This window comes from Lissotriton helveticus, chromosome 7 (genome assembly GCF_964261635.1).
Source record: "Lissotriton helveticus chromosome 7, aLisHel1.1, whole genome shotgun sequence".
Classification (NCBI taxonomy): Eukaryota; Metazoa; Chordata; class Amphibia; order Caudata; family Salamandridae; genus Lissotriton; species Lissotriton helveticus.
The window spans coordinates 145,154,195-145,174,816 of NC_136068.1; the positions used below are offsets into that span (position 1 = coordinate 145,154,195).

Below are 20,622 nucleotides of genomic sequence, written 5' to 3' on the forward strand. Positions count from 1 at the left end.
AGCCCTCACTCAACTGACATTCACAGCACACCAACATTCCAATCATCTAACATTCCACACATCATACATACTAGCTGAGCAGCAGGGAAACACAAGTTACAACATACCACTATCATTCCACTGAGAATATCCACCCATCTGGTACTTGTAGTTCAGCAAGCTTCTCTGCCAGTGCCCAGTCCAGCATATTTTTAAAGGCAGTGGCCCTCATGACTGAAGTGTGCTAAGGAAGAGAACCTAGCACTTCTTCCTACTGCGGGCTTCATTGTAATTTTGTTAGAGAGCGATCTGTTGTCACCTAATTCACTGTGCGTATTGTGAGTGTGCCGGAGTTGAGATACGTGAAATCTGGAGTTGGGAATTTGAAGTAAGTAAGCCTGTGCTGTCATTAACATCGGGTTTCAATAATGAGTAAGCGCAAGGGAGTGATGGGGACTCTGGACGCCTTCATTGTTAGGGCGGAATCAATGCTTAATCACGAGATACAACTAACTGAGAGGCGCCTTTCTCTTGACCCACTAACTCTGCAGAGCTCTTCTTTGGGACATATCACGCAGTGTGAAACCCCTCATGCTCAACTGTCTTCCATCTCTCATGACCCGGTGGACAACCCCCCTGCCTCTGCACTTGTACCCGCTCCGGAAGTGACTGTGGTAGTTACCTCGTAAGGGTCCCGCATAGGCATGAGAACTCGGATTTCTAAGACCAGTGATGAGGATAAAACAAAGGAACAACCAGCGCAACGAAGGAGGGGAGAGGGAGTGGGTTCTCTAAAACCTAAACCTAAACAACAGAAATTTCCCCGGCGTGTAAAAAATGTAATGACAAGTACCTGTTTGGTTGGTACGCAGACTGAAGCCCCCTCTCCTGTTTTTTCTCACAGTGCATTAGTGGACGCTGCCTCAAATACGTCTGTGAGGACAGCCCATGATAATGTTCTAATGTATCTTAAAGAGCTATTAGATAACAGCCTGGTACCGTTTCAAGGTCGTCTGGATCACATGGATATCACACTGACCGCATGGATTGATAAATTAGCAATCTCACAATCTACGCCTAACTTAGTGGAGGGAATGGGCATAGCTGCTCCTGTTGCATCTGCTGTTTCTGTATCTAATGATGTACTTAATGATGTTGTTTCTACCTCACTGGATAAAATGTTGACTAGGGTTACTGCCATTTAGGATTTAATAAGATTAGGGCAGAGGGTTACCCCCAGCAATTTTTTCAATAAACCCTTACATTTTGTACAGGATTAAGTTACCGTAGTCCCCACTGTGCAGACTGAACCCGTACATATTGTAGATAATGTGCCAGAAAGTTCTAGGGGTTGTAGTTGCTCCTCGCTTAGAGGTACCTTGACTCTTAATAATCAAAGAGAAACTCAGCCCATATCCATTTCCCGTGTATCCTTTACAGCTAGGGAGGAGATTGGTCTGAATCTACCCCCGGAAGCTACCCCATATATCATCATTTTGGCCAATGCACCCCAGCTCCCTCTCACGGTTAATGAAACGTGGGAGGTTTCTGAGAAACAAGACTCTCTGTTGGCTGGGAACAAAAACCGGGCTTACAGAGGTCTTGTTTGGTGAGTTTAAAATGGTAAGACGTGTAAGCTGGGTGGGGAATAGTGATAAAAAGCCTCCCGGTGACTGCATTGTCCTCACTTTTAGATCACCTAAATTGGTACAGGAGATCCTACGTAGACCTGGTAATGATTTTATTATTAACAATGGTATAAATGTACTGCCCCTAAGTTTCTTTTAGCCCCAAATGAGTTATGTCAATTCCTCCCGAAAGCAGAGGCCTAATAATTCTAATGCACATGATTGTTACCTTTGCACAATAGATTTGATATCCTGCCATCCTTGGATGATGCAGACTGACTTATTTCTTTGCCTGGCCCCACAGTGCAAAGAGGGTCTTTTTTATCTAATTCTTTTAGTTTAGAATCTATGCCCTCTGTTGCAAGGGTACCTGCTCATGACGTCCTTAGCCCGAGGTCTGCTGTTCTTGATACTTACTCTTATGGCCGACCGGGGTTATCGACTGGTGCCAAGCCACCTAGTGATGTTGTTGGTAATATCACCAAGGGAGCACAGCTGTGTACTGTGAACACGGTACATCCACCGTTATTGTTTAGTTTGGCCCCTTCACCTAATATTACTAATAATATAGCTGTCTGCACTAAGTCTGTTGCTCAGGGTGAGCCTAGGCCTAGGTTAATGAATATTCTTTCTTGGAACTTGGCGGGACTAGCTACTAAACTAGCGATCCCGTCTCGTTAGACTTCATACATAACTTTGATATCTTATGTTTCCAGGAAACTTGGATGGACGTGGTTCATCACATCAATGGGTTCAACTCTTTTTTTATGCCGGCCGTACCTTCTAATCGTGGGAGGAATATGGGAGGCTTATGTATATATCTATCCCATAGGATGAATTTGAGCAAGATAGATTTTACCGAATCTAATACCTATTTTTAAGTCCTGAAATTGAGCATTGATAACACACATTGTATTCTCCTTGCCAATTTTTATAATAATATACCTAACTCAGCATCTGAGGTAGTACTAAGTCAGCTACAGAAGGCCTTGGATAATGCTCAAAGGGGGAATAACAAGGATTTTTGTATAATGTGGGTTGGTGACTTCAATTTGGGACATTGTCCACATGCAGCAGACTGTAATTATGGTTTATTGTCTGGCGATGAGAAAGATATCTCCCATTTCCTGCATACTCTGTTTGGGGATCATCTAAATTTAGTTAAGTTTACCCAGGATATGGGTTTTGCCAATGATCTTTGTTCACCTTCCTCCCCATTTAGTCATACTTTTAACAGCCGTGGGTTGTGCTCGACTATAGATTTTTTATTAATATCAAACAGACACGCTGGTAAGATATCTAATTTTAAAATGTATGCAGTTGCTTTTAGTGACCATTATCCACTGAATTTCATTTTTGATTTGCCGGCTAACGTGCTATCTAAAAAACACGCGGCTGCACAGGCCTCACAAGATATTGCCATCAATAGGGTCAATGGCTATGCTATTGAATGGGCAGGGATAGATTCACTCCAGTTAACGAAGTCACTTTTGACCAGTTGTAAAACAGATTTTTCTGTTTTTCTTGATGAGACCGCCTTGGACTCTGACATCATTAACTCCTTCTAACTTAAGATCAGAGTCTCAAAGATCTTTTAAAGATAGGCCAGGCTGGTTTGACCATAGGTGTAGTAAGGCGCATGCAGCCATCAAAAGGGCTAGGGCGGCGTATAAAAAGTCCCTAAAAGAGCGAAAGGGGGTTAATAAGGAATGACCTATGGCAGGCGTTTAAGCGAGCATCAGCCATTAAGGATACAAAAGGGTTTTGGAGGGTGGTGAACGCTCCGTTTCTTGCTACACAAAAATTACCCAGCGGGGAGGATCAATGGTTGTCTCATTTTTCTAAATTATATTGTAACCATGATGACACCCCCAGGTTGATGCTCCTGGACCTGTTTTGTCGAACTTCCTCCCAATCGATATTGATTTTAACACGGAGGAGGTAATTTTGGCCATTAATGCAAGCAAGGGCAGAAAAGCCCCGGGACCAGATAGTATACCTGTGGACATATTTAAATCTTGCCCCCTGTTGTGGGTCCACTGCTTACTCTGGTCCTACGGGCTTGTTGTACTTACGGCCTCCCTCCGACCTGGACGGAATCAATTCTTGTCCCAATATTTAAGAAGGGCGATCGTAACGACCCAGCTTATTACAGACCCATATCATTACTAGATTCTCTAGTGAAGGTAGCTGGGCGCGTTATTTTAAATAGACTGCAAATGTGGGCAGAGAATGCTGGTGGTATTTCTGAGCTTCAGTACGGCTTTCGCCAAGGTCTTGGCACTTTAGAGCAGAGTTTGAACTTATGCCACCTGTTGGGGAAATATACACAGGCAAAAAAGGGGAGGCTCTACCTGTGTTTTGTCAACCTGAGTTCGGCTTTTGATGGTGTTAACCATCAGAAGTTGTGGAGTATACTGGAGGCCATGGGGGTGGAAACCCTTTTAATTAATTTCTTAAGACAATCATATCTTGATGCCCGAGGTAGGGTTCGTTATGGGAGAACAGGAGAACTCAGTGATAAATTCCCTGTCAGAAAGGGGGTAAGGCAGGGGTGCGTACTAGCACCCTTCCTGTTTACCCTCTATATAAATAGCCTGGGGGATACCCTATCTAGGGACTGTCGATATATACCCATTGTTGGTAAACGGTCTATTGGCGTACTTTTATACGCCGATGATGCAGTTCTAATAGCCCATACACCACTAGGTCTGCAGAGAATAGTCACGAGTTTTGTGTCGTATATGTCTAATTTAGACCTAAATGTAAATATTGTCAAATTTTTTACAATGAAGTGTACTAAGCCTTCTACTAAGTGCTGTGATATTTTTATTGGTAACAACCGGTTGGAATTTGCCAAGTCTTTCTCTTATTTGGGCATTGTGTTTGAAAACAGGGGTTCGTGGGCTCCAGCTATCAATTCTAGAAAATTTCTCTTTTCTAAAGCTGTGGGAGCCCTTTTAAATTTCGCTAGGAAGCTAGGCAAGCGTCCTATTAAAGATCTATTGATAATTTACAAGGCCAAATGCATTTTAACTGCACTGTACGGAGCTGGCATTTGGGGCTATGCAAGTGTAGAGTCCATTCAGAAAATCAAGAACAGTTTTTTAAAACGTCTTTTAGCACTTCCACGTATGTTTGTCACACCGAACTGTGACTACCATATGTGTCCGACTTAATAAAAACACAGCCAATACTATTGTGTCATAAAATCTGGAATGGTATTTCTACCAGTCTTAACCGGGACGTGTTAAATGACTGTTTGAATTTACAAGGGGCTTTACGTATTCCCTGGCTGGTGTATGTCAAAAAAAGCTTGAATGACATGGGTTATCCCGAGTTTTTCGATAAACCTGACCGTCTGACTTCAATTACGAGGAAGGAGTTAAAGTCCCTATGTTTCAGTCACCTGGAGATGCCTAGATTTTCCTCTAATATTATGAAATCAACGGTCCATGCTAATCAATCGATTCTGACCGAACCTGGGTTACAACCTTATTTGTCTTTTAAACTGAGTATATACGCTAGGATGCTTTTAACACGTTTACGTCTAGGTAATTATCATAATATGGTTTCATCCCCCCAAATTAATGATTGGTCACGTCTTTTGTGCCCATGTCCGTGCGATGACATCTCCCCACAGTCGACAATACATGTCATCTTTTTCTGTAAGTTTTACACCATAATCTGGAAGAGATGGATCATACCCATTTTAAAAACATAAGGTTTGAGACAGTGTCGATCTGCATTTATAAAACTGCAATTTTTGGATGATGAAATCTGTACTGGCCATATAGCTTTATTTTTAAATGGGATGGTTAGATCTAAAAACTCGATGTAAACAGCGTCCAGTGTAACTGATTTTCGATTTTATTCACGTCAGGGATGTTTAAAGAAATCTGTATTGTATTTCTATTGCATTTCTAATATTCTTACATGAATTGATACATTTTGTTTTTAAGGCTTTGTTTTTATGATATGCTTTTATGATTTAATTGTTTTTAAATCGAATAAAGCGTATTTTTAATTTGAATTTGGAGTAAGTATGTGAAGGTTGGGCTGGTCCTAATAAAATATGGTAATTTTCACAGATTACGTTACATCTTTTCTTTACTAGATGCATTTCAAAACCACCTTCGTTCTCTTTTTTGTCTGAATGTTTTGTTTTTCAGAGATACTAAAGATGGTAATGAAATTGACTACAAACAGTGGAAGCCTTATCACAAGGACGACATTTTTTCTGGTGATGTTTACCAGAATAAACTCCTGGCTACTGCATCCTACAGCGGGGACATTGTTATTTGGAAACTTGACACAACACAGGCAATTTGTCGATTTAATGCTTCGCAAAGTCCTCACACCCTCGAGCCTAAAAGGGTTTGTTTTAGAATTTGTGTTTTTAGTATTCATAACAATGTCTCTTTCGTATTTCATTGGCAGGAGGTGGTTAAGTAACTGCGTTATGTACGTTTTTTCTTTGACTCTCTCATTTTATGAAATATAATCGAGGTACGTAAGTGTTGGCTAAGCCTCCAAAGCAAAACAATGTGTAGAAAGTTGTCAAAATTAGAAAACAATGTCCTTTTATGTCACGTGAGACGGGCGGTTTGGTCAGCAGTGTGCTCTATGTAAGTATTTTCACTGATTCACTCGCCGTATAAATAATATCCTGCTACTTACGTCTTGATTAAATCTCCAAACCAAGAAAATATGTGCAGAAAGTGGTTAAGATTAGAAAGTTGTTGAATTACTTATCATTAATATTTCATTGCTCCAAGTCCATGCCTCGCTCGTCCAGTCCTCAGTGCGCAAGGAATGTCCCTGTTCCACAGGACTGTTATCTATAACTTTCCCATTACAGATTTTTTTTTTTTTTTTAGAAACTTTGGGCCTGATTTAGCGTTTGGCGGACAGGTTACTCTGTCACAAATGTGACAGATTATCCGTCTGCCGTATTCCAAGTGTAATACCGTGGACGAGATATCCATCACGTTTGAGACGGAGTAACCCGTCCGCCGAACTCCCAGTCAGTCCCTTTGTTACTCAACAAATTGACTCCTTTAATGACTCGTCCCTTTCCTGTTATGACTTGATAAAAAGCTTCCTCTGCCCACACATTTCCTGTACCATTAGCTAGCAAGAAATTACAAGGAGGATGCAAGTAGGAATTTAGGACTGTAATGAAGGCAGTTAGAACTCGGAGTTAACGAGATTACCAATAAGCAATCCAACCATTATTTCCTCATCCTCATTCCTTGTCACAGATCTAGCTGATTGAGGAAGTGACAAGCAATCTATACATCAATAATTCTAATGTGACATAAGCTTCTGAGGGCAATTGTCTCTCTTCACCATGGAAATTCCCTCCTATATATAGATATAAATATCGGTGCAAGTGTGAGATCCCAGAACACAAATCAGTACAAATTAAACCTGTTCAAGACACACCATTTAGGGATGCGTGTATCATTGCACTGGTGCAAAAACTGGTCACAATTTGCGATCAGTGTATTTGCACCCAGTGTGGATTTTTGCTAACCGACCTATGTACTATTAGGTCTTTCATAGAATTCTGATGTCTGGATCCCTAATACTGATTATTTGTCATAGGCAAACACAGATCATGTGCATCAGCTCCCTCCTTGACCGTGGCAAGGCTGCAGCCATGATCTTTCTCAACCTTTGAGCTCCATTCAACACGGTATCCATCAATAGACTCAACCACATCGGCATTTAGGGAAATACTCTCAAATGGATTGCATACTTTCTCACAGGACCGTCCCTCAGCCTCACCCTACTCAACAACTTCATGCCCCCCCCTGTGGACATCGTTAGAAACCACAGACTCAACATCATATCATACGCATATGACACACAACTCATCGTCTCGCTCACCAAACACCCCTCCACTACAGTAACAAATTTCCGCAACGCTAGGACCTGTGTTACCAACTGGATGAGGACCAACTGCCTGAAACTAAACACCTGCAGACCACACCCGCATTCTCAGAATAATCCTTGACAGCAATCTCGTCATGAAGCGCCAAGTCAACGCAGTTGCGGCCTCCTGCTTCAACACCCTTGCATGCTCCAAAAGTTCTTCAAGCGGATCCCGTCAACACCTGAAAAAGCATCTCCCAAGCCCTTGTCACTAGCTGCCTCGACTATAGCAATGGACTCTACTCAGAAATCACCTCCTATCTCCTAAAGAGGCTCCAGACCACAAAAAACATTGCGGCCAGACTCATCCTCAACAACCCCAAATGCAGCCAAAACACCCCCACCTCAAGAAGCAACACTGGCCTCCCGTTCAGAAGAGATGCCAGTTCAAGCTTCTGGTACATGCCTACAGAGCTCTGTATGACCTGGGACCAGCTTACATCAACCACTGTGTGAATTTCTACCAACCAGACATAGACACCTGCTCTCGACCTCCCTGGCCCTCGCTCACATCCCCGCATCTGTCACAGCCGCAGTGGACGACGCTCCTTGTTCTACCTCACCATGAAAGCCTGAAACGATATACCCCTTGACCTACCAACATCTCCTTGCCAGGCGGAATTCAGAAGAGAACTCAAGACCTGGCCCTTTGACTGAGAAGACCGGTAACTTGCCTCCCGGATACCCTCAGGGGTGAGGAGTTGTGTCCTTCAAGACTGATTGATTGATTGATGAGCGCCATTACATAGACCTGTCTCAGGGATTGCGGTCTTCTTAGACCTGGAGTGGCACTCAAGGCGTGGTGGCAGCATATTGTGTAGTGATCAGTAGTAGTGAAAAGAACCTTTTTACCCTGTGTTACTGGAATGAGGGCTACAGGCTCACTGACCTTTTTAAACGTATGCCAAGGTTGCTGCCTGGATCAAATCATCAAAGACTTCGGCCTGTCATCCAGAACTGAAGTGAGGTTGTGACCGACATGACTGTGCGCACTGAAAGATCCGCCCTGAGTGACCCCCTTGGACCATAGTCATAGTCTATTCTATTGTTTGGTTAATAAAAACCTTTAGAAACAGTAACAAACATAAAGATATGCTACTTACTGAAAGCAAACACAACATACCGTGAAGGCATCGGTAAGTTCCAACAGGGAAGATTCTGCTGAGTCTTATTTGACTAAATAAGTCTAAGTCTGACAGAGCACATAGCAAAACAGACCTTTTTGCATAGGGTTAGAGCAATGAGCATGAAACGCAGAACACAGACCTGTTGCAAGACCGGTCTGCAAAGTGTGGGCAGAGAAGGTTCAGCTGAACCATATTAAAAAAGTTTAAAACAACAGTCAGTGCATAACAATGTGCAATTTACGCAAAACGCAGGTCTAATGTGGAGTGACAGATCAACAATCAATTCTAAACGAAAGCAGGCCACAAACTTGTCTTGCTAAGAGGCTGACCTAATACAGTCCTGGAAGTACATCTTTAGAGTGGTCCAGTGCAGAGAGTAGTGATAAAATATTCTAACCACACGGGGAGATGCCCGACCCCAGATAGTAGAGCAGCAGATTTTATCATTTTAAACTTTTGTAAGCAGCAGTGTGCTAAAAAAAATAAATAGAAATGACGTGGCTGAACCCGACCTATGTGGAGAATGATCTGCTAAGCGCTGTATGATTAACCTTAAGCTAAGTGTGATAACAAAGCATTGTTATGACGGGTTCTACCTGCCCCCATGTTATACATTCGGTAATCAGAGATGCAAAGAAACAAAAAATACAGCATTTATGAGCATGTTACCACAGTACTGGTCGGGTTGACAACATCCAGTTTAGTCGCAGCCATCTGAAGAAACTTAACTGTTTTGTCATTTTGTAGTGGATTAGATAGATTCAAGCTGGCGATCACTGCCTGCTGGCAAGTAGGCACTTCTACCCAAATAAAATCTGCATGGAGGAAAGTTCTCCTTTGCTGCAGAAGTTGGGGGCAGATACATAAACTATTGATTAAGGTTTCATTTTCTTGTCCACATAAACAACAGCTTGTTTTTGTGAATAGCTGAGCGGCACCAGGATGGGAGGTGAGCACGGATATTCCACTTGCCCAGTGTTAAAGCCATGAGCCTTGATCCATATGAGGTAAGTATAGGTAATGTTGTTCTGCTGCTTGGTGGAAGAATTAGTTTATAACCAACCATGCCTTGGAGCACTTGTGTAAGGCTGTCTAGTCCTCCATTTTTTTGGCCGTGAGTGATGTTAGTTTCTTAAAGACCTGGTAGGAGAGTTGTGTGATCTAGGCATCAGACAGGGATAATTCCACCAGGTTGTCCTCGAGATGTTGTCTCTATGACGATCTCAAGTCAGAGCGCTCAAGTTTGCACTGGATTAAACCATGCATGGAGTCGAGTGGTACCGTTCTGATCCCGTGACAGAACTTGAGGAAGCAGCTGCCTCTGTCCCGTTGCTGTGTTTGATGGCATACTCAAGTTTTACTTGTGCCGGTGATGCTCTCTTTGGAAGGCAGAGAGTGGCTTTGTAGATTCTGATAAGCAGTCTGTCTGCTGACCCAGCTTCCTTGCCCACTGTAATTTAAATCCTGTAAATTAGTGTTGGGATGATTTTTGCTTTCATCACCTGGAGGAGAGAATCGCGGCTAGGGCCGTGTAGCGTCTGATCGATAGCTGAGAGAGGAAAGATCAAACTGGAGCCCTTGTTGTTTATGGATCATAGATGTGGTGTGAATGACCATTTACTGTCTAAAGGATACCCAGGTATTTGTAGTCCTTGCTGTGATGGAGGCAGGTGCCTTTAAGCTGCCACCTGTTAGCCAGATTTGGTTTAAGGTTGAATGAGACAGTCTTGGTCTTTGATTGGTTAATTTCTTTTTTTTTTTAAATACATATATATTATATTTCAGTCCATAACATGAATAAATATTGCATAGGTTCATTAAAGGTATCACAGCATGTACAGATAAAGTAATTCATCCTCAAGATAAAAGCAGGATAAATAAATAGATAAAGTGATATACGTGCATAAACATTATACCAGGAGATAAATATTCAATCATTCATGTGTTCAATCATTGGACCCCAAATCTGTATGCCCAACATTCGACTACGAGGCCCTTTAAGGGAGTAGAGGCTATACTCAAGATTAAATATACCGTGAAATCTAGCTCTCCATATCTCAAAAGTGGGAACTTCCCTCTGGAGCCACATAGACACAATGCAGAGCCGAGCCACAGCAGTGGCTAAAAAGATCAAATAACTGAACTTATGGGTCGGCTGCCCCTCGATCAGGTCTTTCCCAATACCTAATGAACATTATAGATGCCGCAATCTTTATTCCGGCCCCTGGTATCTCTGAGAGGAATCTCTCAATGTGTCCAACAAATTGAACCAAATGCCTACTTGTATAAAAATATGTACAATATGTGCCAGATCCATTCCACAGCAAAAACACTTCCCATCATTGGCTCCGCCCCATTTGAGCATTTTCGCAGGGGTATGATAGAGGTTGAATAGGGTCTTAAAGTGCTGTGCCTTTAATTTCAAAATCTTCCCGGCTGTCTCAATCCGATTGCTCCACGGAGAGACCTTGAACCCATACTTGATTATCCCACTTAAGGTTATGGGTTTCTAGATCATCCTTCTGTGCATCCAACAAATAATTATATACTACCCTAATCTTAGCCCTGCGTCTGATAGCCTCAACAAGCGGGTTCGGTTCCATCACAAGCTGCCTATTACATAAAAAATTGTTGATTTGTAAAAACTTTAAAAATTATGTTTTAGGCAGATGGTATTTATCGGCCAATATTGCAAAAAAAGAACAAAGACGTCCCTCATTATAGAAATCACCTATTTGTGTGATCCTGTTAAATCTCTATCTAGCTACAGTCCTATCCCAAAAAACGGCAGGTAGTAAAGTTGATGCAGATGTGGGTGTCTAGTACGAGACCCCCTCAATCTGGAAACATTTTCGCACAGCCTTCCAGACCTTAACAGTAGTAACTAAAACCTTAAAACAGGTCTTTTCATAATAACTAAATTCCAACATTTTAAATAAGCAGTCCTTGGCTTCAACACCCAGCAACATCTGATATATGGACGGGGTCTCAGCAATATTGCTGGCCTTTTCTCCTGTTAACAAAATCCGCATATTTTGCAGTATACAGGCATAATAGTATAATGTAAAATCGGGGAGTGCCCAACCACCTTTCCCCGGAGGAAGTGTCACAAAGCGCGTTGCTCTACACGGCTTCCCTGAGGCCAATAAAAACCGAGCACAAAATGATTGCAGCTTTTGTAACTGGGCCCGGGAAAGTTTGAGTGGAACTGATGTAAAAAGATATAAAACTTTAGGCAAGATGTCAATTTTAAGAATGTTACACTTCCTACCAGCGACAGATGCAAGCATTCCCATTTCCCTAACTGTTGTTTGACACTGGTGAGGATGGAGCCCCAGTTAACCTCGACCAACTCCCCAAAACAAGTCCTGATAGTAATACCCAACTATGTCCCCTCCTTGGTCACCCTAGGATCGTTGTTGCAGGTTTGATTTATACAGATAATCTGGGTTTTAGAAACATTAAGTTTATAGCCTGATACAGAACCAAACCTGTGCACAAGTTGCTCAGTCTCGGGCATGGCTATAGCGGGGTCAGAATTTACAGCCGCTATATTATCCACATAAGCCAAGACTCGTAATTGCTCTTGTCTAGATATAACAGGTTTAATCCTAGGGCTCCTCTCCAACATGTTTAAGAAAAGATGAATATATAATGTGAATAATAGTGGGGAGCAAGGACATCCCTGTCTCGTACCTCTAGAAATGCCTACCAGTTCAGACTCTAGGCCCATTTTACAAATTCTAGCGGTGGGGACCGATACAAAAGCTGAATCGCCTTGATAAAACCGGGGCCAAACCCCAGATGATTCAAAACCGTCCAAAGAAAATCCCAGGCAACCCTTTTCGGCATCTAGTGGGTATAAACCTGTGTTATCGTATTGACACTAATGACTTTTACCTACCGAGATGCATACATATTCCCGTCACAGTTCAACAGGGATATAGGTCGATAGGATCCCGGGAGATCCAACGGTTTATCCTTTTTTTTTTTAAAGACAATGCTATTTGCCTCATCCCTGGATGCAGGTGCAGTCCCAAGTTGTGCCTCTTGAAAGGTAGCTAACATATCTTCCCTTAATTCCTGAAAAAAATTCTTATATACCTCCAGTGGTAATTTATCGGGCCCAGCCGCCTTACCACAGCCTAACATATTTATGGCCTCCCCCAGCTCCTCCATAGTGATAGGCATGTCCAGGATAGCAGCCTCATCCTGACCCAGCCGCTCACTACCTAAACACTGCGAAAAGGACTCACTTGCCTGCCCCCGGGGTTATTTTCTGTATATAATCCCTCAAAAAAGGTATGAAACACACGTAAGATCTCCTCAGGCTTATCTAGTGAATACACCCGGTGTATCTTTAATGACCTCAATTCTTTGCGCTACTTCTTTGGAGCGAAGTCTTTGCGCTAGACACCACCCCGTAGCCTCACCATACTCACAGCGCCTTGTTGAGCTTATATGTAAGGGCAGTACCCCTGCTCCACTGTAGGTTAATATTAGCTCTGCATCGGGCAACTTCAGTTTGCAACGTGATGGTGTCTACACCTACTAATATTCCCCACATACGATTTTCTTCAGCTGTTTTGAACTTTGCATATAACTCTTGGATCACTAATTTGAGTGCCTGTGTTTGTGTAAACCAACACTCAGGGCCTCCCCCTTAAGCCCAGCTTTTAAGGCATCCCACACATAACCTCATGAGGACGAATTAAGGTTAATTTCCAAGAATTGCTTAATCCAATCATTCATATGATCAACAAGTGCTACATCCCACAAAAGTTTCCTATTGAACGAAAAAGATCTCGGAACAGGATATGTGCTAATTGCTAAAATATCCATCACCGATGGGCCATGATCTGCCGTAATCCTAGGGAAAATTTGTATTTTAGCCCCTGAGAGTTGTGCTGTTGCTATAAAAAAAAGAATCTAACCTCACTAACTTTTTGTGTGGATGGGAATAAAATGTATGTCGCGGGTCTGGATCCCGTAAATCAATCCTTGATCAGCCAGAAGGTGCTGTAATGCCTTAAACACTTTGGGTTTCCTACCCTTATAATTCTTTATGCCTGACTGCAGATCCCGGCAGCCCAAGTGTATATTAAAATCACCACAAAAAAGGGGTGAGCTATGTTTCTGATTCTACATTAAGCCCCTCCAGTGCTGACACTTCATCAAAATTAGACCCATACACTGTGCATAGGGAAAACGTAACAGCCCCCATGATGCATTTCATAATGACCCACTGACCTTGGTTGTCCACCAGTGTTTTGCCTGATACCTGGATTCCACGCTTAGCTAGCACCGCTACCCCCCGGTTTGTCGTGGACTGTGTTGTACATGTTAATTCCGAATAGCCTAACTCAGCTAAAATCTTCCTTTTGCCAAACGCAATGTGAGTTTCCTGTAGGCAAACCAAATTGGGATGCATCACACATAACTCAGCAGCCACCTGATGTCTTTTTCCATTATTATTTAGCCCACACGCATTAAAAGAGCAGATATACAATCCTGAGTTAATCACCCTATCCCCCATAAAGTGTAGCTCTCTCCCTTCACCAATCCTGCTGTATACCGTCTTCCTTATGTTATGGATTGATTTAGATTGTTCCCCATCCACCCACCAACCCCCCGTATCCCCCTACACCCTCCTAGCCCCCTTTATCTCCCCCATCCCAGGGTTTCCGACAAGACCCCGTCCCCCTAACTCCCCCAACCCTGCAGTGAGGCATTAGGATCAATGGTCCCTAAGATGAAAGGTTTTCCTACCCAGACTGTTCCCCTGCACATTTTCATTAATATAATGTAACAGCAAACCCCGTCACCTGTACTGCAAACAACTAAAGAAAGAAAAACATGAAAGGAAAGTACAAGTGAGAAAAGAAGAAAAAAACAGAATAAGCTTCACAGCTTAATAGGATACCTGAAGCTCAGCCCCCTATCTAGCTAGATTGTAAATACTCTTTAGCCTGAATTTCTGAGGTGAAGAACTGAGTATGTTCATTAAGTATAACCTTCAGTTTGGCTGGGTTAAGCAAGAAGGTCTGTGCCCCTGTGCCTTGGAATAAGGCAATGAGCTGACGGAACTGCCACCGTTTCTCCACCGTATGGTGGCAGGAATCTGGTCAGACAAAATATTCTACCCCTTTGCCAGCCCTCTTTCTGTCTGGATGTGCAAGTACATATACAGCCTGGCGAGCCAAAAAGTTATTGAATGATATCAATATTTCTCTAGTTCTGGGAGCAGTTTGTCCTGGTCTTGTCCGCTTAGTAAACGTAAATCGATGCACTCTTTGGATCTCCCACTGCCAGTCCCATTGCGAGAGTTCAGGTAGAGCCTTGGAGAACATATCAGTGATAAATATGCGAGCATCCTGTCCTTCCATGCCCTCTGGGATCTCCAGAACTCTCAAATTGTTTCTCAGAAGGCGATTTTCATGGTCTGTTAGCTTCCACTGTGTATCCTCTTTCAATCAGCGCATTGACTCTGTTACCGCCTTCTGGGCTGCCAACTCGTCTTCCAGGCAAGAAATCCGGGCCTTTGCTTCGTTAAATCTTTCTGCGAACTCAGAACATGATTTCACAATACGTCAAACAGAGTTCTGGCATTTGCGACAGGCTCCTTGGGTCCGTTGACTCTCTGTGCGGGTCTCTTCTCTATGGGCCATTATGCTCTGGTAGATCACAGCCAAAGAGCTATCCGCCGGTTTCTCTGCCATATTCATCCTGTTATGCTTAGGTGTGCTCCCACCATCTACCCAAAGTTCAGCTGAGAAACACTAGTCCCATAACAGGACCTCATTGCCCACAGCCTACATATGTACTGTCCGGTGGCTGGTTTCTGAGGCATCGGTGCCCATAGCCACAGGGTTCATGCTGCTTGTCTCGCTGTGCCCACTACCAGGGGAATCACCCCTGGAGCAAGATTTTTAGATTAACTCTGTCTCATTTTCGGATGAATCAGAAGAGTCTAATAGGGAGAAAAAAGTATCTAGAGTCAGATTCTTTAATCATGTCTGGGTGCTGTTATTGATCCTTGCCCCTGGGTTCTCTAAATTCAGGGGGATACCTCTCTGTCCCTCCCTTATGGTAGTTTTACACTAAGCACCTTTGTTGACTTTATTGGGTCCTGTATTGTTTTTAGAGGGATTCTGTATGGCAGGTATAGGGGTAGTATGACCTTCACCCCCCTCCTGGCCTCACCAAGGAGAGACCTTCACCCCCTACTGTTCTCAGGGTGCTGTGTTTACCAAGTAAGTCCATAGCCTGATGTGCCTGAGATGCCAAGTTCCCCACAGCAATTCCATGGTTTGCAGAGAGATTTAAGAATTCACCAATCTCTGCTGCCTGCCCAAAAGTATCATACTTGGGAGGAGCGTGTTGCGGGTTGTGCTGCTGTTGTTGCTTTTTTTCTTGTCCAGACGTAAACCAAGAGGGAATAATGCGCTTACACACCCTCTCTCCTTGCGCACCCTCGCGATTCTCCCCTGCAGCATCTCCAGGTCTGCCACTCTTGCTGCCTCGATTAAGAATTGAGGAGCTCCTTGGGGCTCCAGCAGTGTCGATCAGCATGCAAGGTTTCCTTGCGTCTTTTGGAGGCATTATAGCTGTCTGGTCAACTCCGCCCCCTCTCCGCGAGCAGCTCCCGGCCGTCGCAGCGCCAACACAGCACAGACGCGGACCGCAGCAGCCTGATCTGCGAGATCACCGCAATACTCCTGCTTATGCCGGACCGGGAAGATGGTCAAATGAGATTTTGTTCTGGGAGGTTTGTACAGTTTTCAGATATGGGCAGGGGAGGTCCAGTAGCGCCAGCTTAAGCGTCCAGCAAAGCGGGCACCATCTTGCCTCCTATTGGCTAAGTTCCAACGTGTTCTTAGTAGATAGACATGTAGGGTGGACAGTAGCTGTTTTCTGGCTGAGGAGCACCAGATAATCTGTGTATAGAAAGTGTGCCATGCGTTGGTCTCTTAGTTTGGTCAGATGGCACGTTGGCTATGTATAAGTTAAAAAACAAGGGGGCCAGTTCTCAGCCTTGCTTCAGGCCAGAATTTGTATTGATCTTCCTTGAGATGCAGGAGCCTTTGCCTACTTTGATCCGCACCCAGGTATTGGTATACAGCTGCACAATTTCTCTCAGCAAGTCACTTGGCAGACTCCAATCCCTCAATTTAACCCAAAGAGGCCCTCTTGGTATGCTATTGAAAGCGGCTTTGAAGTCCACAAAGCAGGAATAAAGTTCCCTTTTGCTTCTTATTGCTTTGTCACACATGAGGATCCGAGCTATCAAATTCGAGGAGGTGCACCATCTATCTCTAAAGCTGCACTGATTCTTTGGTATGATCTGATGATCTTCTGCCCAGACTCTGAGATCATCAAGTAACAGACTGGCATAACATTTAGTATTGTTATGAATTAGGAAAAATGAGCCGATAGTGGCGAGGGGCTGATTTCGTGCCTCCTTTGAAAATTGGTTGGATGATGGATCCTCTCCAGGTGTCTATGATAGTTTTGGATGCCAAGCAATGTTTGAATAGAGACGTTAACACCAGTGGGCAGCCAATTAGGATCTGAAGCTCTGTCTTTTCGCAGCCTGCCCAGCTGTAGTGCACAACATTCCTCCATTTTACTGCAAGTGTCAAAGATTTTTGGAGCGCTAGGTGTTTTGGTGACCTTCGGAGGCACAATGAGTCGCTCGGTGGACTTCTGGAGGTAAGAGCGCATTTGGCCTGTGATGAAAAATGAGTCGTTAAAAATGAGACCCATGCGGGTTCAGAGATGTTTGCATTGGTGCCTCTCCTGCTTCCTTTTGTAGGTTCGTTGATCAGGGACTAGAACCTCTTTGTATTCCATTCCATACTTGCAGCTAGCAGTCAAATCCAAAAGTCCTCATTCTTTTCCTTTTTAGCATGCCAACTTGCTTTCCTAAAGAGGGATCTTGATTTGCTCAGACTATATTTTGCAGCTAGTGAGGAAGGTTGCTTGATGAGAAAATTGCATTTTGTAGTTGACTTAACTTTTCAAGGACTTCACCTCTTCCGTCAGTTTGAATTTAGGACCAGAATGATGACGAGGAAGTTAATACGCACTCCAGGGACTCCAGCTGGGATATAAAGGGCTGAATTCCCCCTCGGGGTAGAACGCGACTTACCACATCGCTGTGGGCTGGAAGCTACTCCAATCCCTGGGGAGAGCAGCCGCACCACTCCAGAGAGTGTGCTTACGCCAGCCCGATGCTTCCACGTGTACCACGATCAGTCTAACTTCACCAAGCATGATTGGACCTTGTGTATGCCGTGCTGAGGGCACCCTCTGTAATGCCGAATGCTTCTGTGCTTCAGGAGCTGGTAGGGCTTAAACTAGGGCCTTTCTGGTCCCAGGGGATTTGCTGCTGAAGGTGCTATTGCAACATAGACACTTTTGACTAAATTCTTAAAAGGCTCAGAGAGAACTCTTGAGCACTGCCTAGTGCTTCAACCTCAAATGGGGCTGTGTTGTTGCTTTTAAATATCGCACTTCGTTGCATGTGTAGAGTTAGAAATAAAATACGACTTTTTCTCATAAAAGCAACTATTTGGCTAGACATTGATTTATTGTTTGTACTGTTTACTTTTTGAGTTAGTAGTCATAATCACTGACCTGTATCTACATCCTCTCCCCCCAAGTGAGCCTTGACTGTAAAGAAGGGGTACTTGGCCAAGTTGAATGGGATCCAGAGTAGGTGGAGAACCAGGACATCAGGATTAAAAACCTCAACCACCATGGTTGCGGCCAGTAGCCCCTTTGTGCATGTGGCCCTGTGAAAGGGGTTCTGACACATTCTGAGCCATTTTAGGAGACTTTAACAAGTCGGAAGGTAGATTTTATACATGGTCTGAAATGTTTTTGCTACCACAAACACCAAATCAACAGTTTAGGAATGGTAAAACATTTTGTACATCTGGCCCTTACTGCTTTTTTAACAAGCTAGCCAAATTTGTATAAAAAACAGTACAAATGGCTCAGAAACACCACTTTTTGTCTTTTCTTAGCGAAAGATCCTGAACACAACTTTCTTTATTTAAATCATGTTTTGGCTATTAACACTACTTTTGTGTGTTTTTTGCTTGTATTTAATATTTTAGGATGTATCCTTAATCTCAATGTTTTTTTCTGAGACTTTACGAGGGGGTTTTAGCTTTATGTTCTTTTTGACCACTATGCCTGCATGATTTGTCTTCCTCACTCCCACTTCATCAAGGAGTGTGGGATTTGTCAAAAAGTGTCGAGAGACAGTGAAATTAATTGCTACCATACTACTGTATGGATTTGCACCAAACCAAGCAAAGGAGCTCTACTTTCATGGCAAATTTAATATAATTATATTCGTTTTCCTGTATCAAAGACTGAAGAATCCTTTGGGAATTTATAATAGAAAATTTCACTTTTGGGACCTTTCCTTTTTCTTGGCTGCTGTCGACTGCTCTGCATGAAACAGATCTTCCTTGAAGAAACCAAAATGGGTTTTGGGGAAGCTTTGTTAAACTGTGTCAACGTTATTAAGAAAACATAAAATGCTTTTCCTATGGAAACTCCTGTGTGATATAGATATATATAGGCCTGTGGCAGTCCCCAATGGGTAATTATAAGTAGGTCAGACTTTCCATGGGAAAAACGATATTTGTTTTGCTAATAACTTTGGCGCCATTTGATGAATCTTCACAAAACTTGCAAAAAAAAGTTCATCCACTTCAGCTCCTCCCTTGAAAGTTCTGGGGTGATCCATTAAGTGGGGAACTGAGAAAAAAGGGGTCCCAAAAAGCAATTTGCCCATGTAGTTTCCAATAGGAGCTTTAGACACTGCTACAGTCCAAATGGCTGAACGCTATTAGACCACATTTGGCATAAAGCTAGATCTTTACCCACAAACTGTGCTTTTTGTTAATTGTTGTACATTTGTTCTGTAGTTTTTGAGAAGTTATGGTTTAAAATGTATAGATATCTGACCATTTGGGTATGTGGTACTCCTGTGTGTGTCTCTCCCGGGCATGCAGCTTCAAATAATGCAGTGGTTTGATTATCTAGAGAGTCTTTTTTTCCTGTCAACTGTCATGTTTCTGCAAGAGCCTCCTGGAAGTCCTGTAGGAGCTTGCACTCTGGTTGGCTGCTACACTATAAGAAATGTTGCAGCTGCCGTTACAAGGCACAGGGACTTGTTCCTGTGCCCTGTAAATGAATCAATATTCTAGTTTAAGGGTGCAGGTTAGGGGTAACCTGAGCTCCCGAACCTTGTGGGAGGGCCCAGAGGGTTCACCCATCCTCTGCCCCTGGGCAAATTGAAAAAAAAAGGTTTGGGGCAGGGATAGCCAGCACAAACCCCTTACTCCCGCAAGAGACCTGTGTGATCATAAAACTATTAAGAAAAAGGGCAGGGTGTGAGTGTCTGTGATAGGTTTGCTTTGAGGATAATCCACGCCATGCACTGTCAATGTCGTTGCCAGTGGTGGGGCCGTTCCCGAGGGCGTTGGGTGCAGGACCTGGCCTCAGGCCAGGCACAGTGGCCTACTGCACGCCACACCCTTGCCATGCATTGCTTATGACCTCCCATATTACATCACTCATGAATATTTTCCATGACATTATGGATAACATTAATACAACATCTAAAATTACATCATTGACTGCAACACTGTGCATGGCAAGGGCATGAGTCATAGTTAGGTTTATTTTTAGTTAAAAATGTCACGTTAAAACTAACATTTTCACCTACCTATACGTCACTTTAACCTTTGTTTATTTTTAGTAAAAACAAGCATTTACAATGCAATAGGTCTTGAATTACTGAAAGTTTGTGCTATTGGTGTTGCAGTATTATCTGCAACGCCAATAGCTTAAACCTTTAGTGATGTGAGACCTAATGCATTGCAAATGCTTGTTCAAATTGGCACCGAGTGGGATCCTGGAGGGCT

At 43.3% G+C, this 20,622-nt stretch overlaps 1 protein-coding gene across 7 annotated transcripts in view; it reads left to right on the forward strand.

Annotated features, from left to right (window-relative positions):
- EFCAB8 (EF-hand calcium binding domain 8) overlaps positions 1–20,622 on the forward strand; it is a 1,715,964-nt gene that overhangs the window by 1,152,466 nt on the left and 542,876 nt on the right. For all 7 annotated transcript variants that reach the window (XM_078651814.1, XM_078651813.1, XM_078651812.1 and 4 more), the window contains one exon: positions 5,780–5,984. In XM_078651814.1, the coding sequence (XP_078507940.1) occupies positions 5,780–5,984 (205 nt within the window). The remainder of the gene's footprint in view (positions 1–5,779; positions 5,985–20,622) is intronic.